The sequence below is a fragment of the Danio aesculapii genome, chromosome 5 (genome assembly GCF_903798145.1).
Source record: "Danio aesculapii chromosome 5, fDanAes4.1, whole genome shotgun sequence".
Classification (NCBI taxonomy): domain Eukaryota; kingdom Metazoa; phylum Chordata; class Actinopteri; order Cypriniformes; family Danionidae; genus Danio; species Danio aesculapii.
This window is the reverse complement of record NC_079439.1, coordinates 9,187,550-9,204,829: the sequence shown is the minus strand read 5'-3', so window position 1 is coordinate 9,204,829 and position 17,280 is coordinate 9,187,550. Positions and strand designations below refer to the sequence as shown.

The window sequence follows — 17,280 nt, the reverse complement described above, 5'->3', positions numbered from 1 at the left end:
CATGTACGACTGATCCTCTCACCCCTGCTCCATCTCTTAGTCTGCCTGTCTGATTCTGTTGCAAACACAGAGCGGGTGAGCTCATGGCTCCGCCCCCTTGTTACATTGGGTGGGAAGCCGAAACTAATTTACATGTAAAGCAACACACCCATAAATCAGCTAACTGTGGACACGCCCCCAACATGACACTTTTTAACACGTTATAATAAAACAATCTGAATTGTGTTTTGGACTGAACCTAAACTGGCACACTCAGAAGAACCATAATATTAATATTAAATCAGAAAAAGAGGTAAACTATGTGCCCTTTAAAGTGCATTGTTGGTGCGTTGCTATTTTGAGGAACTAAAATAGACTGTATAAAAGTAAAACTAGTTGGTCTAAAGTCCAGCACAGAGCATGTTAGTTATGTGTCTATGCAGGTCCAGATGCTTACACATTGCTTAATACAAACAGGATGTACAGCAATACACAAATATCTTTACAGATGAACAAAGTAAAGGAATGAAATGTTTCAAAATTTATTATTTTTATACATAAATATAAAAACCACTGCCTCCATGCCTCCATCCCTTTTTTCAGTTCATTCATGACAATTTGCAATTGTATGATGCTATTATTATTAGCAGTATTATTTATTATATGCATATTTATATTTGTTTTACAGTTTTTTTCCAACTGCTTACACACAAAATCTTTTCTTGTCACACAATTTCTGAAAAATCTCACTCAAAATGCAAAACTACACCGCAAATCTCCAAAACCATAAGCTATTTCTTGAACTTCAGTTGCATACAACACGTTTTTCAAAACACTACACACAATTCTCTACCTAAAACACAAAAATCTATCAGAAAGCTACTTGCTGTCCTTTTCCAAACACAATTAAAATGCTACACTTATCCACTGGATTACACACACACACTCCTCACGTGTGTAAACACAAATTTCTTAACTGATCAGTAGGCCCACATGGAATCTGCGCACGCAAAATTCCACAGAATTCCACAGATTTTTAGCCCCTCATTGATTCTGTTTATTTACTTGTGTAAATGTGTGTAAATTCATATTTATTCAGCTTTTAAATGAATGTATGTAATATTATTGACTAATATGAAATGATTTATTTACAATACAGTTTGTACAGTAATATTTTCTGTCTTTTAGTAGAGATATTATACAGAAGACTTAATTTGTTTACCAAATAAAGTGGATCTAACTGGATTTGCATTGTAAACATTAAATACAAGTTAAAAAAGGTATTCTTTTTTATTTCATATATTAAAGTTTTAGTTATGATACTGCCAAAATAATTCCGCATAAATCCGCAGATTTTTAACAAAATTCTGTGCAGAAATAGCAAAAAATGTCAGCAGATTCTAGCAGATCACTAAACAATCATTGCTTTTACTCTAGTATAGGCCAAAGGTGGTGGGATACTGGGCGGTTCTAGTCCAAAAAAAAACTGGTTTGCCACCCATCCACAAGTTGTGGTTTTGCATATTCACCTTTTCTAAATCCTAAATCCTAAAATCCTATAAAAAAAGTATAGAGGAATTCTTCTGAGCCTAAGTGCTGTAAAGTGTATGATGACCAACCCTTTGCCCGCATGACGCTTCTCCAGGAAAGTCAGATTTATTATCCCCCCTTTGAATTTCTTTTTCTTTTTTAAATATTTCCCAAATGATGTTTAGCAGAGCAAGGAAATTTTCAAAGTATGTCTGATAATATTTTTTTCTTCTGGAGAAAGTCTTATTTGTTTTATTTTGGCTAGAATAAAATCAGTTTTTAATTTTTTATGAACCATTTTAAGGTCAAAATTATTAGCCCCTTTAACCTATATTTGTTTTCAATACAAACCATCGTTATACAATAACTTGCCTAATTACTCTAACCTGCCTAGTTAACCTAATTAACCTAGTTAAGCCTTTAAATGTCACTTCAAGCTGTATAGAAGTGTGTTGAAGAATATCTAGTCAAATATTATTTACTGTCATCATGACAAAGATAAAATAAATCAGTTATTAGAAATGAGTTATTAAAACTATTATGTTTAGAAATGTATTGAAAAAATCTTCTCTGTTAAACAGAAATTGGGGGAAAAATAAACTGGGGGCTAATAATTCAGGGGGGCTAATAATTCTGACTTCAACTGTACACTGAAAATCTTTGGCCTAATAAATATTTTCTGTTTCTTCATGTCATTGGTGTTTACATTGTACCTGTTCCCCCTCTCAATAGATTACTCTCACTGTAGAAAACTGTATTGAATTGTAGATATAAGCCTATAATGAGCAAAGAGCTTTTCCTCCACAGTCCAAAGACATGCGCTAAAGGGTGAATTGAATAAACTAAATGGGCCAAAGTGTATTAGTGTGAATGAATGTGAGAGTGTATAGGTGTTTCCCAGTATTAGGTTGCGGCTAGAAGGGCATCCGCTGTGGAAAATATATGCCGGAATAGTTGGCGGTTCATTCCATTGTGGTGGCCCCTGATAAATAAGGGACTTAGCTGAAGGAAACTGAATGAATGAGTGTTTGTGTAATGTGTGTGTGTGTTTGTGCATGTATGCGTGTGTGTGTGTGTTTGTGTGTGTGTATGTTTATGTAGTGTACGTGTTTTTGTGTAATGTTTGTGTGTGTGTGTTCACTGCAGTTTGTGTGTCAGCAGTGTCCAGTCTGCAGTGTGTGTCAGTGCTCTTTGATCAGTGCTCACTGAAGCGTCTCTCTGTCATCCTGCTGTCTGTCTGTGTCTGTCGCTCCTTCCTTTCATGCTTTCATCCACACACACTGACACAACACAGAGCACTCAGATAGTTTTACCGACTCACTTGATACCTGCAACCCGAGAGCCTGCTGAAGACGCTTCACACACACTCACCCTACACATCACACTTACCCACACAAGCTGGGGGTTTTCATGTTTTGTGGGGACTTCCCATAGATGTATTGTGTGAATGAGTTATGAGAGGTTGCTCAGAGGTTAGCGCTGTTGCCTCACAGCAAGAAGGTTGATGGTGGGTCAGTTAGTGTTTCTGTGTGGAGTTTGCGTGTTCTCCCCGTGTCCCGTGTTGGCGTGGGTTTCCTCTGGGTGCTCCGGTTTCCCCCACAAACATGCGCACGAACTAAATTGGCTGTAGTGTATGAGTGTGTGTGTGTGTGTGAATGAGAGTGTATGGGTGTTTCCCAGTACTAGGTTGTGGCTGGAAAGGCATCCGCTGCGTAAATCATATGCCAGCGTAGTTGGTGGTTCATTCCGCCGTGGCGACTTCTGATAAATCAGAGACTAAGCCGAAGGAAAATGAATGAATGAAAATAAGCAATAAATTACCCATGTGTTGAAGGTTAAATTAGGGTAATATTTATTAACCCAGCTCAAAATTAATAATAAAAGATTAATAATGAACAGATAGATTGAGATATTTGAAGTGGAAATTGAAATGTATAAAATAATCCAAAATTACCGGTGTTAATTGAGGAGACATATTTAAAAGGGATCGTTCACCCAAAAATGACATTTGTCATTATTCACTCATCCATCATTTGTTGCAAACATTTAAGAGTTTCTTTCCTCTATTAAACACCAAAGAAGATATTTTGAAGAATGCTGGAAACTAGGCTTGGGTGGTATCCACATTTTGATACCGTCAAACCTCCTCCCTATTTTACCTCGGTATAAAGTATTACCGTGCATAAAAAAAAAATATGATGTAAGGCTCAGACAGCCTTAACCAAACTGTTGGCTTGTGCCTAAACCATTCAGTAACCGAATACCGTATATGCGACCTTAGGTTCGCAGTCACCGGTCTTGTTTGTATTATTGTATTAGAGATCTGTGCGGGACACTCTCTCTCATTCACACACACACACACACCCACACACACACACACATAGACAGCACCAAGCCAGCGACACACAGCATCGCGTTCTCTCTCTCATTCACACACACACACACACACACACACACACACACACATAAACGGCATCTGTAACACATAAACGCGGATGCGCGTGTGCTCGCTCGCTCGGGAGCGATATTGTTAGACCGTGCGCTCCCGTTCAAATTCCACCAGAGTTACCGACCGCTCCCGCTCTTTATTCAGAAATTTATTCCCTCACCGCTAGAAATCTGGTCGGATCCCGACTCCCGTGGTGCAGCAGCGGAAATGCAGACCTCTAGTTCGTATTTACCACGTCTCCCTTCTCGTTCGGTCCAAACCTGAAATACTGCCAAACTGCAGAGGTTGTGTTCTTTTTCCAGACCAGGTCACTTGATGCAAGACTCGCCATCTTACCTCACCTCTCTCTCTCTCCTCCACACTGTCCCGTGATGTCGCGTACGCATTTTCAGGCATTAAATGAATAATATTTAATATTTAATACTTGTCTCCTATATAAGTGCATTGTTTTTTATGACGGTGTAACGGTATTGATACTGATACCGTTGCTATTTTTAGATCCAGCGGTATACCATATTACCGCCCAAGCCTACTGGAAACATGTTACCATTGACTTCCATAGTATATGTTTTTCCTACAAAGTAAGTCAATTGTTACCAATTTTCAGCATTCTTCAAAATATCTTCTTTTGTGTTTAAAAGAAAAAAGAAACTCATTGAGCTTTGGAACCACTTGAAGGGGAGTAAATAGTGAGAACTTTTTCATTCTTGGAGTGAACTATCACTTTAAAAGTTTCATTAAAGAGGTGGTCCAGGGTGTATTTTAAGGCTTGGTTGTGTTTCTAAGATATAAAGCAATGTGTGATCATGCTTCATTTGTAGAAAACACGTTATTTTTTCATACATCTTACTTTGATTATATACAGCTACTCAGCTACCATGAAAACGACTGTCGTATTTCCTAGTTCCTCCAAAAGCCCGCCCTCAAGAGGCTTTGATTGGTCAGCTTACATAATGTGCTGTGATTCGCAGATCAGCTCCACGTCACCAGTAAAGCGTTACGCCTCTAATAGCATGCGCTGTGTAAATACTGTCACCGTGCATTCACACGGGGCTTCAGAGTCAATGTTTGACAGAAGGCGTGTCTGAAGTTGGGGCTGACGCGATCGTCATAGCAGCATCAGCCAATAAAATTAGTCCGCAATTGGCTACTGTCTAAGCTGGGGTATTTGCATAAAGAAATCTCATTGGCTGATGCGAGCGTTGACGCTAGAAAAGTTAAGAAATTCCAAACTTCTGCAGCAAGCAGCGTCACTGAAGCGGTGCCGATGGATCCACAATACAGTTCAACAATGCCTGGTGTCACCCATTCAAAATGAATGGGAAGCGTTGACACTGACGCCCCATGTGAATGTGACGTCAGTCAGAGTAACTGTTAGCCATATCAGTTTGAGTCTAAATCAGACAGAAAATGACACAGCTGAACCTCATGCCTGCTCTCTAAAATCTGTCTTTCATATATATTGGGTTTATAAGCATGTGTAAGTAATATGAAACGCTCACATATCTTTTGCAAGTTTGTTATTTGAAATGTTGAATGCAAGACACATAGAAAGACACTGCACTGCTGAAGATTGTGTGTGTTTACAGCGGTTTGACTGATAATTATGAATTTGTAGCTAAATTGTTAGCGGCCAAACAGTATTTTTCATTGTTTACATCCTTGTAACGTCCTTGCTACAACATACCATTCACGCTAAACACTCAGCCTGTAATAGATCAATTTTAATAAATAAAAACACACAGCTTGTGGCTTACAATCCACAGCTTCTTCTATCATAGTTGGAGCTGCTCCTTCTTTGAGGAGTTTTTAGCCGAATCCAGCACTGAACTGGAAGAGATTCTGGATGCTATCCTTTGTCAAATGCTAGCTATATCTTTTTTATAATTCTCTGGAACATAATTAAAATTAAACTATAAGCTCTTTTAGGGCAACGCAGTGGCGCAGTAGGTAGTGCTGTCGCCTCACAGCAAGAAGGTAGCTGGTTCGAGCCTTTGCTGGGTCAGTTGGCGTTTCTGTGTGGAGTTTGCATGTTCTCCCTGCGTTCGCGTGGGTTTCCTCCGGGTGCTTTGTTTTCCCCCACAGTCCAAAGACATGCACTATAGGTGAATTGGGTAGACTAAATTGTCCATAGTGTATGTATGTGTGTGAGTGAGTGTGTATGGGTTTCCCAGTGATGGGTTGCGGCTGGAAGGGCATCCGCTGCGTAAAACATATGCTAGATAAGTTGCCGGTTCATTCCGCTGTGGCGACCCCAAATTAATAAAGGGACTAAGCCGAAAAGAAAATGAATGAATGGACGTAAGCTCTTCTCCCTTTGTGTCGTGTCCTTTGTAAGCCCAAATACAGAAACAAAAGAAGCTCTCTGGAAATAGCAGCATTTGGACGGCATTTTAGCTTTCACTGCTATAACATTACGGCTGTATTACATTACACACCGCTTTGCTGCACAGGGTGTATTCACTTAACATGAAGGGTTTATGATCTCATTAACCCGGATGTATTTTTTGTAGTCCCCAAACTTCGTTCGCTGTAGGCTTTGCTAAGCTAACTCTGTACAAGCCAATGTCTCCCTTTATATTGGACTTTGAGTGTCTTACACTCAGAGATGTTGTTTATGTCCACACAGCTACATTACACATCAACTAAAATTCTGTTTCAAATATGATATTGTAGTGCACCACCCCTTAAAAGTATTCTTAATTATAATTAAAGGTAATTATTACTGACGTTCATTCATTCATTTTCCTTCGGCTAAGTCCCTGATTTATCAGGGGTCACCTCAGCAGAATGAACCGCCGTAATACATTGTTATTTTTTAAATAATAAATGTTTTATTTATTTACTTTTGTCCCTTCCTCCCCCTCTCTCTCCGCAAATATATTTTAAAATGTTTCTTATCAAATGTTCTTATCAATTTCCTATCAAATGAAACACTTTAGACGATTCTTTTTCTGCTGGCCTGATTATCTGCATCCATTATCACCTTAATCTAAGACTGATAATTGAGAAAAACACAAATATTGACTGATAGTGATGTGCTCATGGATACACACACACACACACACACACACACACACACGCACACACACACACACACACACACACACACACACACACACACACACACACAGAGATTAAAGGGATTTTTCACCCAAAAATGAAAGCCATTTAAGTGGTTTATGAGTTTCTTTCTTTGTTGAACACAAAAAAAAGATATTCAGAAAAATGCTGGAAAAACAGAAGCCACTAGTTACGTTTCCACCCACCTATCTTTATGTGCATTTGGATATGCAGATAAACAAAATGGTTGATGGAAACGCCAAGATGTGCATAAGTTTTAAAAATGCTCATAAAAAACGTATGCGCACAACTGAGCAGGATAAACTAAACGATAAAAGATGCGCATAAACTAGGATGGAAACACTTTTACCGAACGAATTCCAGTATGCGTACTAAAAAAGGTCATGTGATTTTGTTATAAGAGATCATGTGATGATGAAAATGTGTGAGAAGGGACAAACCAGCAGGGTGAGCACACTGTAAAACATCTGAAATGTTGTTTTGGTCATTCAAAAATGCCTCAACCATCTCAGTATTAGTGTTATTATATTAATAATGGCCTCCAGAATCAAGAGTGTCTGTCTTCTGCGTCTCATGCCTTCAAACGCCACCGCACGTTCACTGTGTGTAAGCATTGTCTTCTGAGGCGTAAGTCATTTATTAAATGAAGAGAAGAGTCACGCAGCTTCTCCTACTAAAGCAAATGACATTTTTACTGTTGATATTTTGCACCAGTTAACCAGGAAGTGAATTTTGTTTGCTTTGACTCGTTGAATAGAAACGCTGCTTTCTTCGCACACCTTTTATGCTATAATACAGTTTTGCGCATAAAGTTAATTCGCATTTTTGGATGGAAACATACCGAACAAATTCCAGTATGCTCATTAATAAAAGTAGTCATGTGATTTGCTATCTGAGATCATGTGATCATGAAAATGTGTGTGAATAGACAAACCAGCAGGCTGAGCACACTGTAAAACATCTGAGATGTTGCTTTAGTCATTCTAAAACGCTGTAACCATTTCAGTATTAGTGTTTTATAGTATTATTAATGACCTCCAGAATTGTCAAGAGCAGTACATTTGCCCTGTACATTTTGGGGCCCTAAACAGAATAATTCTGGGGCCCTACCTTGCTCTAAATAGTGGAGTATTGCCATTGCAAACGATGATTATATTGCTAATTAAATACAATCAATGAAACAGAAAAGTAAAGCCTGGTTTCTTCTACTTAATAACTGTCTGGATGGTTTGGACATGTTAAAACAGCACTGTTTTTGTCAACTAGCAGCTTCAAAAATGAAGAATTAAACAATCTTTAATAAAGGGTCCAGTGATTCCTACTTTAAAACATATTATACTAATTTAGCAAACAGATTGAAGATTCTCTAAAAAGATTGAGATTGAGTTAGGTTGAGTTTATATATATATATATATAAATCCCAAAAGCAAAACCCCTGCAATGAAACGACACTGAACAATAATCAATAATTAATGAATTGCATTGCTTAGTAATAAAATATACATTCTGAACTCCAAATTAAATTAAAAACTCCAAAACAACAACAAAACAATTAACATTAATGCAAAGATTGATCCATAAATAATAAAATCAATAAGCAAATAATATAAATATGAAAAAGGGAAGCAACAAATGCTGGGTTAATGTTAATACCCAACCACAAACTTATTATTCCCTTCAGTCACCTTCCCTGTTCCTTATATTTGGGTCCAGAGCTTATGTTAAACTATGATTAATTCAATTAAGACGTAACTTTTATAAACATGTCTCAGGAAAAATATTACCAGTGTGCAAAATATGTCAGTGAAAGAGACTTCAGTACTATTGCGTTTCAGTAAAATTCGTTTTAGACTAAATAATGGGACTTTAAAACCAGGAAAAACTCAAATATTTCCTATAAGTAGACGACGTTTATTAATCTGTAATTGTCTATTTTCGATAAATGTGCTTTTAGATTGACATCATCATTAGCACTTAAAACTTAGCGATGCTAAAAATGATTTGGTGCTCGTCTCTTCTCGTCGTCATTTCCCCCCTCAGCTTTTCTATGCCTGCAGAATAACGTTAGTTTTGTTTTATTTTCACAGTCCAATTTCTAAAATAAATCATGTATATAAATAGGGCAGGCAATAAAGCATGGTTGTGTCTGTGCACAGATTCGCGTTCTTGTCTTGACCGATCGGTCTTGCAGGTTACCTTGGAAGAACAAACTCGAACCGCGAAAACACAGAATGCATATGAGAAATGAGATGCTGCGAGCTTCCTGCTGATCACATGACTTTCACACGACAACAATTTCAACTTTAATAAAATTGTGATTTTTATTTATTTTTGTGAAAATGTATAAATATTTAAGTACTAAAACACTGCCAATGAAAATAATTGTAAAATCAAATATAATTATTGCAGCAAGGATACGCCTCCCACCACTAGTGTGTTGTGGAGGGCCCCTAGTGGCGGCGGGGCCCTAAGCAGCCGCTTAGTTCGCTTATAAGGAGGGCAGGCTACGGTCAAGAGCATCTGTCCTCCGTGTCTTCTGCCTTTAAACACCAGCTCACGTTCTTTGCGTGTCGGCATTGTTAACTGAGGCGCAAGTCATTTATTAAATGAGGAAAAGATTCACGCAGCATCTACTAACGCAGCAAATTCTGGTTTTACTTTTGATATTTGGTGCCAGTAAATCAGGAAGTGACGATTTTGTTCTGTTTGACTTGTTGGATGGAAACGCTGCTTTATTTACATGTCTTATATGCGATATTTCAGTTTTGCGCATAAATTTATTCACATCTTTGGATGAAAACACAGCTTTTGACATCCATAGAAGGAGCAAAAACACTATAGAAGTCCTTCAGTATATCTTCACTTGTGTTCAACAGATAAAAACTCAAACCGGGTTTAAACAAGTGAAGGGTGAGTAAATAATGACAGAAGTTACATTTTTGGGTGAACTATCCCTTTAACACAGTCTAATGACACACACACACACACACACACACACACACACACGCACACACACACACACACACACACACACACACAAGAGTGTTTTCTAGCGCAATATAAACACAGAGTCTCATCTGAGGAAGAGCTCTTGACAGGAGGGCAGATGAACTGTTCTGAGGTCAGCTCCAGCTCTCATGTAGACACATCTTTCAGCACTTTTGCTCTGATCAAAGAGTAGCAGAAGCAAAACCCCCTGAGCTTCAGCCTAGAGTTCACACTGCAGCCGCTGGGGTTATCAGGCTGAGAGATTGAGAGTGTGTGTGTCCGAGTGTGCGTGTGTGTGTGTGTGTGTGTGTGTGTGTGTTTCATTGAGGACTCCATAAAACATGAAAACTCAACATGCATGAGTGCGTGTGTAGGGTGTGCTTGTTCGTGCGTGCGTGTGTGTGTGTTAATTGAGGTCCCCATAAAACATAAAACTCAAAATGCATGAGTGCGTGTGTATGTGTGCATGTTTCATTGAGGTCCCCATAAAACATGAAAATCAAACATGCATGAGTGCATATGTAGGGTGGTTTTGTGTTTGTTTGTGTGTGCCTGTGTGTGTGTGTTTATGTATGTGCGCACATGTGCATGCAAGTGTGTGTGTTTGTGTGTGTGTGTTTCATTGAGGTCCTCAAAAAACAGGAAAGCAAAACATGCATGTGTAGGGTGTGTTTGTGTATGTGTGTGTGTGTGTGCGTTGTATGTGTGTTTGTTTCATTGAGGTCCCCACGAAACATGAAAACCCAACATGCATGAGTGTGTGTGTATTTGTGTTGTGTGTGCGAGTGCATGCGTATGTGTGTTCCTTTGAGGTTTGTGTAGAACATGAAAACTTGCATGAGTGCGTGTGTATGGTGTGTTTGTTTGTGTGTCTATGTGTGTGTTTCATAAAACTTGTCCCCATGAAATGTGTCCCCATAAATCATGAAAAGCCAACATGCATGAATGTGTGTAGTGTGTTTGTGTTTCATTTAGGTCCCCATAAAACATGGAAACCCAACATGCATGTGTTGAGTTGAGTGCATTGTGTGTGTTTTTGTATATGTGATTATGTGTGTGTGTGTGTTTGGGTCTATGTGTGTTTCATTGAGGTCCCCATACAATATGAAAACCTACATGAGTGCATGTGTAGTGTGTGTGTGCGTGCATGCGTGTGTGTGTGCGTGCGTACGTGTATGCGTGTACATGCATATGTGTGGCAGTGTGTTTCATTGAGGTCTCCATAAAACATGAAAACCCAACATGCATGTGTGTGTAGTGCGTGTTTGCGCCATTGAGGTCCCCATAAAACATGAACACCAAACATGCATGAGTACATGTGTCCGTGTGTGTGTGTGTGTGTGTGCGTGTGTGCATGTGCATGTGTGCGTGTGTGCGTGTGTGTGCGTACGTGTATGCGTGCACATGCACATGTGTGGCAGTGTGTTTCATTGAGGTCCCCATAAAGCATGAACACCAAACATGTATGAGTGTGTGTTTCATTGAGGTGCCCATAAAACATGAAAACCCAGCATGCATGTGTGTGTAGTGTGTGTTTGCATCATTGAGGTCCCCATAAAACATGAACACCAAACATGCATGAGTACATGTGTATGTGTGTGTGTGTGTTTGTTTGTCATTGAGGTCCCCATAAAACATAAAAATCCAACATGCATGTGTGTGTGCGTATGTGTGCGTGTGTGTTTCACTGAGGTGAACTCATGAAATCTAACATGCATGAGTTTGTGTACGTGTGTTGGGGTGTATTTATGTGCGTACGTGTGTTTGTGTGTGTTTGTTTATGTTTGTTTGTGTGTGTTTCATTGAAGTCCTCATAAAACCTGTGTGTGTGGTCCTGGTATTTTCCACATTGTGGGGACCAAATGTCCTCTTAAGTATAATAATTTTTTCAAATATGACATGTTGGTCTCCATGAGGAAAGGAGCTCATAAATCATTCAAAATGGAGTATTTTGAAAATGTATAAGTGCAGAGAATACTTTAACAGAAGGAATATGATATTTCACCCATTATTAAAATAGAATTCAACATCAGAGAAAAACAATATAAATCACATTTGTAAAAGAAATCAGCTTTTAAAGGGCCCATAGTTTACCTCTTTTTTATGATTTAATATTAATATTATGGTTCTTCTGAGTGTGAAATCTGAAAAAAATTCAGATTGTTTTATTATAATGTGTTAAAAAGTGTCATGTTGGGGGCGTGTCCACAGTTCGCTGATTTATGGGTGTGTTGCTTCACATGTAAATTAGTTTCGGCTTCCCGACCAACGTAACAAGGGGGCGGGGCCATGAGCTCACCCGCTCTGTGTTTGCAACACAGACAGGCAAACTGAGAGAAGGAGAGGATCCGCATTCAGTCGTACATGTACGACTCTGACACAGACCAAGCAGAGAGTACACAATCATTTGTGTCTTTGTACAGTTTTACAGCCAACTGTGTGCTAGTTTCAAGTGCCGAGCTTGTACACCGAGACTAATAACCACGCACACTGAATTAACTTTGACTGAGGCACCGGATGCACCGCTCGAAGCCGCGACACGGCACACCAGACACTCTCACATGAAGAGTCCCGAATCGTCGCGCCATGCATTTTTGAATTCTAAACAGGTTTCTGCAGCTGCCCTCGGTGCCCAGTCAACTTGAGTGTACCCTGATAGAAACCTATGTTTAGAATTGTAAAACGCATGCTAGTTAAGATCACAGGGAGCTTCTGGGATCGCGAGAAATGCAAGCGGCTGAAGTATAAGGTAGACTCAATGAGAAGTACACATGTTAGCAAACCTACCTAAAGATACAACCAATAATTCCGATTAGAGCGATAATGTGGAGAATATTGATCTTGTGTTGAGCCCAATGAGCCTTGCATCTAAAAATAGAGCTAGGGTGTTCCTTTAGTTATATTGCTTCGACTCACGCTGAAAATGGCGGACGTGTTAAATTGAAAAAAAAGCACTGGGTGTGCTTATATCACCCCAATATGACAGTCTATACACCATACATGCACATATGTCTGTTCAAACAGCTTGAAAAGTAGATTTTTTACCATAGGTGCCCTTTAAAACAATAGGGGAGATTGAACATGACATGCGTATGACATGTTAATGCGTACACTATTACCGTACGTTCACACAGAAAGCGTCGAGAGCGTCAAAGTAGCCGGAAGTCATTCATTTTCAATGAGAGCTGGCGGCGATATGCGGTGGGGAGCAGCGCAGCGCATCTTCGCCGGTGTGAGCGTCGAGGAGAGTTGAAATCAAGTTAACTTTATGGTAATGAGCTATGACGCGGTTCGGTTTCAGTGTGAACGCCTAGTTAAGGATATGCCTCGTGTTCTCATAATTCAAAGGGGGTAAACGAAAGTGTCTGTGTTCTTCGATCTGGCTAATTGTGGCTATGTTTTTCAGGTATATTGGAGATCACATCGGTGGATGTTGGGGTTGTTGCTATCAGAGGTCTTGGCAGTAATCTTTACCTGGCTATCAGTAAGAAAGGAGAACTGTTTGGAGTGGTGAGTGTCCTTATATCCACGAATATATAAATATGACAGTAGATTTCATTCCAGGGCTCATTTTAAAATTATATAAGGCAACAGGGGGGTGCTGGTAAACTGCTAGTTGTTATTTATTCAATGTATAGTAAATTTGTGGGTGGAGCTAAATAGGCAGTGACACTATTACACAATATAGTTGTTATTTAGCTACTGGTTTCACAAATTCTTATAGTGTGAAGCGGTGGGTGGAGCTGAACAGGAAGTGATGTAAAAGTGGGCATTGGTGTTCTTCTGTGGAGGCGGAGTTTAGACTAATCACTACATAATAAAGTTGTCATAGCTACTGATTTCATACATTGGAGGTACAGTAGGCGTTGATCTTCTGTGGGGGCGGAGTTTAAACACATTATTACATCATAAAGTTGTCATAGCTACTGATTTCACACATTGGAGGTACAGTAGGCGTTGATCTTCTGTGGGGGTGGAGTTTAAACACATTATTACATCATAAAGTTGTCATAGCTACTGATTTCACACATTGGAGGTACTGTAGGCGTTGATCTTCTGTGGGGGTGGAGTTTAGACACACTATTACATCATAAAGTTGTCATAGCTACTGATTTCACACATTGGAGGTACAGTAGGCGTTGATCTTCTGTGGGGGCGGAGTTTAGGCACACTATTACATCATAAAGTTGTCATAGCTACTGATTTCACACATTGGAGGTACAGTAGGCGTTGATCTTCTGTGGGGGCGGAGTTTAAACACATTATTACATCATAAAGTTGTCATAGCTACTGATTTCACACATTGGAGGTACTGTAGGCGTTGATCTTCTGTGGGGGCGGAGTTTAAACACATTATTACATCATAAAGTTGTCATAGCTACTGATTTCATACATTGGAGGTACTGTAGACGTTGATCTTCTGTGGGGGCGGAGTTTAGACACACTATTACATCATAAAGTTGTCATAGCTACTGATTTCATACATTGGAGGCACTGTAGATGTTGATCTTCTGTGGGGGCGGAGTTTAGGCACACTATTACATCATAAAGAGGCACATTCACAGCCTGTCGTTTTGCTGGATTGTCTTCAACATAAGCTGTTTTACACTAACGCAAATGTTTTGAGTCCAGAAATTCAGACATTTGGTTTATAGTGGGAACCCTGGACAAATTTTGGTTTTTAATTTCATGACCCCTTTAAAACCTGCTGTACAAATGGCCTAAAAGACATTCTTGGACTGGTGTGACCTGCCACGGAAGAAAATGTTACACTCATTTTATGCATTTTATAGAAACTTCGGTTTGAACATCAATCAGTGTGTGGCGCTAACCAGGCAGTGTTTTAAAAATAGGTGTTGAATTTTTGTGGGGGTGGAGTTTAGACACACTATTACATCATAAAGTTGTCATAGCTACTGATTTCACACATTGGAGGTACAGTAGGCGTTGATCTTCTGTGGGGGCGGAGTTTAGGCACACTATTACATCCTAAAGTTGTCATAGCTACTGATTTCACACATTGGAGGTACTGTAGGCGTTGATCTTCTGTGGGGGCGGAGTTTAAACACATTATTACATCATAAAGTTGTCATAGCTACTGATTTCATACATTGGAGGTACTGTAGACGTTGATCTTCTGTGGGGGTGGAGTTTAGACACACTATTACATCATAAAGTTGTCATAGCTACTGATTTCATACATTGGAGGCACTGTAGATGTTGATCTTCTGTGGGGGCGGAGTTTAGGCACACTATTACATCATAAAGAGGCACATTCACAGCCTGTCGTTTTGCTGGATTGTCTTCAACATAAGCTGTTTTACACTAACGCAAATGTTTTGAGTCCAGAAATTCAGACATTTGGTTTATAGTGGGAACCCTGGACAAATTTTGGTTTTTAATTTCATGACCCCTTTAAAACCTGCTGTACAAATGGCCTAAAAGACATTCTTGGACTGGTGTGACCTGCCACGGAAGAAAATGTTACACTCATTTTATGCATTTTATAGAAACTTCGGTTTGAACATCAATCAGTGTGTGGCGCTAACCAGGCAGTGTTTTAAAAATAGGTGTTGAATTTTTGTGGGGGTGGAGTTTAGACACACTATTACACCATAAAGTTGTCATAGCTACTGATTTCACACATTGGAGGCACTGTAGGCGTTGATCTTCTGTGGGGGTGGAGTTTAAACACATTATTACATCATAAAGTTGTCATAGCTACTGATTTCACACATTGGAGGCACTGTAGGCGTTGATCTTCTGTGGGGGTGGAGTTTAAACACATTATTACATCATAAAGTTGTCATAGCTACTGATTTCACACATTGGAGGTACAGTAGGCGTTGATCTTCTGTGGGGGCGGAGTTTAAACACATTACTACATCATAAAGTTGTCATAGCTACTGATTTCACACATTGGAGGTACAGTAGGCGTTGATCTTCTGTGGGGGCGGAGTTTAAACACATCATTACATCATAAAGAGGCACATTCACAGCCTGTCGTTTTGGCGTATTGTCTTCAATATAAGCTGTTTTAGACTAATGCAAATGTTTTGAGTCCAGAAATTCAGACATTTGGTTTATAGTGGGAACCCTGGACTTAGTCTTATATGTCCAAAGCAAATTTTGGTTTCTAATTTCATGACCCCTTTAAAACTTGCTGTACAAATGGCCTAAAAGAACTAAAATGAGCTGGTACAGAAGCAAATGTAACACTCTTTTTATGCATTTCAGAGAAACTACGGCATGCATTGCCGTCTGAAGGAGCGCATCGAGGAGAACGGCTATAACACATACGCATCCGCCAAGTGGAAGAACAATAAACGTCAGATATTTGTAAGCCTGAGTGCTCACGGACGGCCTCTACGTGGCAGGAAAAACCGCAGGAAGAACACGGCTACTCACTTTTTGCCCATGGTGGTGTGACGCAGACAAAGATGGCGGAAAATACTCTCTGTAGCAGCGTTTGGGAAGGGTTCTGTCTTTCCTTGATCCTCCATTGCTCCTTGCACTATGCACTATGAACCCTTCATGCTCATTCCAGTTGATATTACATGGTAAACAAGCTCAAAAAAGAGGAAAGTTCATCAATTTATTTGCTTTGGGCATCATTAATCTGCAATTATGGATTATGTGTGCAAGAGTTTCCTTCAAGCTCTCTTTAATCGAATCATATTTCAGAAAATGTCGGGTTAGATTTATTTTTTTTAATGGACATGATGAACATAAAGCTGAACGAGAGAGACAGGAAAAAGACAGAAAGAAAGAGAGAGGGATGTATATGGGAAATTTGTATCTTTTAAGACCGTTTTGGACTGCTTTAAGATAAATAAATTATTTATTTGTATCGTATTTAAATAAAAAATACTCTAAAAATGTATTAAAAAGCATATACCATGGATAACTTCTAATTCCTGTGAAATAAAATCTATTTTGTTATCCTCCTGTAGAGCAGCGAGTGCTGTTTTTCTTATTCATGTTTGTTTGTCTATTTATTCTTGAAGTTAATTTCAATATTAGTGGATTTTAGTTCAGTTAAGTAATTAGACTTAAATAACATTATTCATTCATTCCTTCTTTTTCCTTTGGCTTAGTCCCTTTATTTATCAGGGGTCACCACAGAGGAATGAACCACCATCTTATCTAGCACATGTATCCCCACCTGGGGATACTCTTCCTGAGGCCCTCAGTCTATGCAGAGTCACTGATTCGATCCAAGACCAGCAACGAGATGATCCCAAGGTTTC

The 17,280-nt window shown here is 39.3% G+C and overlaps 1 protein-coding gene across 1 annotated transcript in view; it reads left to right on the top strand.

Moving 5' to 3' along the window:
• The window catches only part of fgf10b (fibroblast growth factor 10b), a 39,958-nt gene extending 22,976 nt beyond the window's left edge, over positions 1–16,982 (top strand). The window contains exons 2-3 of the mRNA XM_056456832.1: positions 13,437–13,540; positions 16,268–16,982. Coding sequence (XP_056312807.1) covers positions 13,437–13,540; positions 16,268–16,459 — 296 coding nt within the window. The 3' untranslated portion in view covers positions 16,460–16,982. The remainder of the gene's footprint in view (positions 1–13,436; positions 13,541–16,267) is intronic.
• The last annotated feature ends 298 nt before the right edge of the window (positions 16,983–17,280 follow it).